At 57.5% G+C, this 3,240-nt stretch overlaps 2 protein-coding genes across 2 annotated transcripts; both read right to left on the bottom strand.

Annotated features, from left to right (window-relative positions):
• Window positions 1-87: 87 nt before the first annotated feature.
• SDRG_14461 (hypothetical protein) lies at window positions 88-979 on the bottom strand (the record flags this gene model as incomplete). Its single annotated transcript, XM_008620591.1, has 2 exons — window positions 88-94; window positions 117-979. 2 exons carry the CDS (start codon window positions 977-979, stop codon window positions 88-90), a joined length of 870 nt encoding a protein of 289 aa, XP_008618813.1.
• Window positions 980-2,057: 1,078 nt separating this feature from the next.
• SDRG_14462 (hypothetical protein) lies at window positions 2,058-3,236 on the bottom strand (the record flags this gene model as incomplete). Its single annotated transcript, XM_008620592.1, has 1 exon — window positions 2,058-3,236. One exon carries the CDS (start codon window positions 3,234-3,236, stop codon window positions 2,178-2,180), a length of 1,059 nt encoding a protein of 352 aa, XP_008618814.1. The 3' UTR covers window positions 2,058-2,177.
• Between the last annotated feature and the right edge of the window lie 4 nt (window positions 3,237-3,240).

Genomic DNA, 3,240 nt, shown 5'->3' on the forward strand with positions numbered 1-3,240 from the left:
CGTCGTCGTCGGCAATATCGATCGAGTCTTCTTCGATAAAGTACGCGATCGGGCGAAAGCGCCACGCGGCTTGGAGACGCGCTGGCGTCATACACTGCGGGTGGAAGACGTCGGACAACTTCCGCATGGTCTTCCCGCGGTCGGAGCCATTGTTGTCCACCCATCGGCCCTTGGCTGTTCCCGTTGGCGGAACCCAACGCTGGCTCATCGTCGCATCGCCGACCGTAATGAAGGCCATGTCAAAGATATCAGCTCCCACGAGCCAGTCGACGACCGCCTTGTCACGACCGGTTAGCGTCGCATACTGTGGCGCGGCGGTCCGCGTTTCAAGCTCGACGTGGACGACGCAGTACTCTTGCTCTTGCAGCATCTCGATCGCGTCGTCAATGTCGGCCTTGGACGGCAGCGGCGGTGGCGCAAAGTACCAGCAGTCGTCGCTACCGTCATAGTCCTCGTAGCTCACATGGTGCACAAAGACGCCGCGGGTGCCCGATGTGATCGGTGCGACCGAGACGTGGCACGTGTTGAAGAAGACGACCGCGTGCCCGCTGAGAGTCTCGTACGTCGTTGTCCGGTCTTCGTACGTGATGGTGACGGCACCGCCAGTGCAGTCGGACGGCATAAAGTAGAGCAGCGTCGCAAACGTTGCCGGTGTCGAAGCAGACGTCGGCATCAGCGCCGAAGCCGACCCGACGGCATCGATCGCGAAATGTGCAAAGTCGTAGACGTAGCTCGCGTCGAGCTTCAGTTCATCAATAGTGTCGCTCCACGAATATTGATAGTGGTCGAGGTAGATGCTCGACGTGATGGCCGACGGCGGGAGCAAGAGCGTCGTCTTCTCGGGGCTTGCCTCCATCAGCGACGCTGCCAGTGCCGGTGCGATCGGCCAGTCGACGTCAACGCCATGGATGGCCATGTGCTCCGAGCCGTCGTACCGCTCTTCGTTCTCATCGCGGTAGCAGTGAAGCATTTTGACCATCTCCACGAGTCTTCGGAGGCGGAGACGGCCGCCCGTGCCCGACATAAGGAATAATTCACACTGGACAGCGTCATGTTGAATTCAAATATCGTTACACACGGTAGCACTATGTTGTATAAAACACGTCGCGGAGTTGTTTTCTACTGGTTTTTTTACAAGGAGTGCTGGTCTTCCGATGGTGCGGAGGGTCGGAACGTGAGCGCACGCCACTGCGCTCGGCATCAACAGCTGTGCCGATACTCCCGCAGCTGCTCTCGCGGTCAAGGGAGCAACTATTGCGAGATCGCATGTCCGGCACGGCTCGTCGCGCCGTGGTGCCATCGCTTGCCGCTTCCCTTAACGCGCTCCGTGGCGACCCTTGGAGCGATCGCTACCAGATTCCTCGCTGATAAAGCCAGGTAAGAACGCGTCTCCGACAAGTTCAACGCACCATCTCTCAAGTGCGGTCGAAACTGAAGTTGAAGGCGCGGAAGTTAAGAGCACGCTCTGGCCATGGACGTTGAAGTACCCGTTCTCAGAAACGATGTAGGCCATGTCTTTGGAATGGAACGCGCTACCGCCGGTACTGTAGGTGTAGGTTCTAGTAGATCATAGGAAAGGTGCTAATCTTAATTTGACTTCTGATTTAGCCTCCAGTTTGGAGTGCCTTCGGTACCGGACCGAGATCACTCGCACAGTCCCGAGTCACGACCACGAACGCTCCTCGCTTGACGCACCGGCCACACCTTACGAGCGCATCGGGAAGTCTGCCACGTATGTCTTCAAGATAGAGAAGCGAAGCTTTCAAGCTCGCTTCTTTATATCGTGATATTCGTCAATCCATTCGGATGAATTAAATGAATTCATCGCAATCGTGAGCTTCATGACATAACATGTATGTGGCCTTTTGTGTTGCTGTCTCGCACGCTTGGGCGTTCTGGGGATGGTACGTGGAAGGTCGAAAGGCGCGCACACCACGGGTCTTGAAGCAGCCGCTTGCTAGATGACCAGTGACTCTGGCATCGTCGGGGTGACGCGCGAAACACTCGATCCTTGCGTTCAAGCCAAAATGATGTACCAGACGCTGGCGCGTACGATCGTCATTGCACCGCGATCGTTTATTTGTGATGGGAAATGCTGCAAGCATCGCTCGCATCTCTCACGACATTGCATTGACATGTCAAAATATGCGTAATTCGATAGGATTCATGTTGCACAACTAGTCGCTTCCGAGGTACGTGTCGAGAACGAGTTCTTGCGCCGCGGTGAGCTGGCCTCGTTTCTGAAGCATCGATAGCGTCTTTTGGAACTTGGGTCTGACGCGCCGCGTCGATGCAAGCGCCTCGGCAGCGTCAAAGCGTCGCGACCCGATCGTCAGCAAGAGCAAGTGGGCGGCGGCCTCGTCGTAGCGGTCAACAACGAGCTTGTCGGGTTGCAGCGCCAAGTCGAGGTAGGCATCGTGCAGTACGCGTGGCAGCGGCGTCGCACGCGCTGTCCACAAAGCAGCCGGTAACCCGCATTCGTATTGGAATCGTTTCACAAACGGCGTCACGTCGTTCATCATGACGACGATGTTGTCGACGACGTCGGCCGGCAGACGCGTTGACAAGGCGACGTGCGTGCTCGGTGCCACGGCGTTCTCGTAGATCCATGCAGCGACATAAATGCCGTCCACAGGCATTCCATTCCAATGCAACTGGGCGGTCCACCAGCGAGACGCCAAATCGTACAAGTCCCGCTCACACGACGGGTTGTCAGCACCGATGCCTTCAAGTACCTTGCGCCAAAACACGCCAGATGTAGACACGTCCAGGCTGCTCAAGGCTTCCGTCATGGACGGCAAGCCAAAGCGGTGGACGACTGCGACCACCCACGGTACGATAGCGATATCGTGCGCGTCCCATCGCATACCACCCAGATAGTCTGCCATGAGCGTGCAGTCGCCATAGTCAAAGAGCACATTGGCCATGGCCAGACGACTCGAGCGATTGAACTGAGCCGGGCCAGGCTCGTCCCCGATGAAGAAGTCCACCGCGGCTTCAAAGAGCGCTTGGGTAGACCCGAACCCAAAGTCGTCCGAGCACGACCCGTTCACGTGATCCCGCAGCAAAGCGACGGTGCGGACAAGACCGAGCAGCGACAGGCGAAGAGCTTTGGGCCAAAAGACAAGGCAGACTGGGCGATCACCGTCGTCGTCGGCAATATCGATCGAGTCTTCTTCGATAAAGTACGCGATCGGGCGAAAGCGCCACGCGGCTTGGAGACGCGCTGGCGTCATACAC

The sequence above is a fragment of the Saprolegnia diclina genome (assembly GCF_000281045.1).
Source record: "Saprolegnia diclina VS20 unplaced genomic scaffold supercont1.72, whole genome shotgun sequence".
Lineage (NCBI taxonomy): Eukaryota > Oomycota > Saprolegniomycetes > Saprolegniales > Saprolegniaceae > Saprolegnia > Saprolegnia diclina.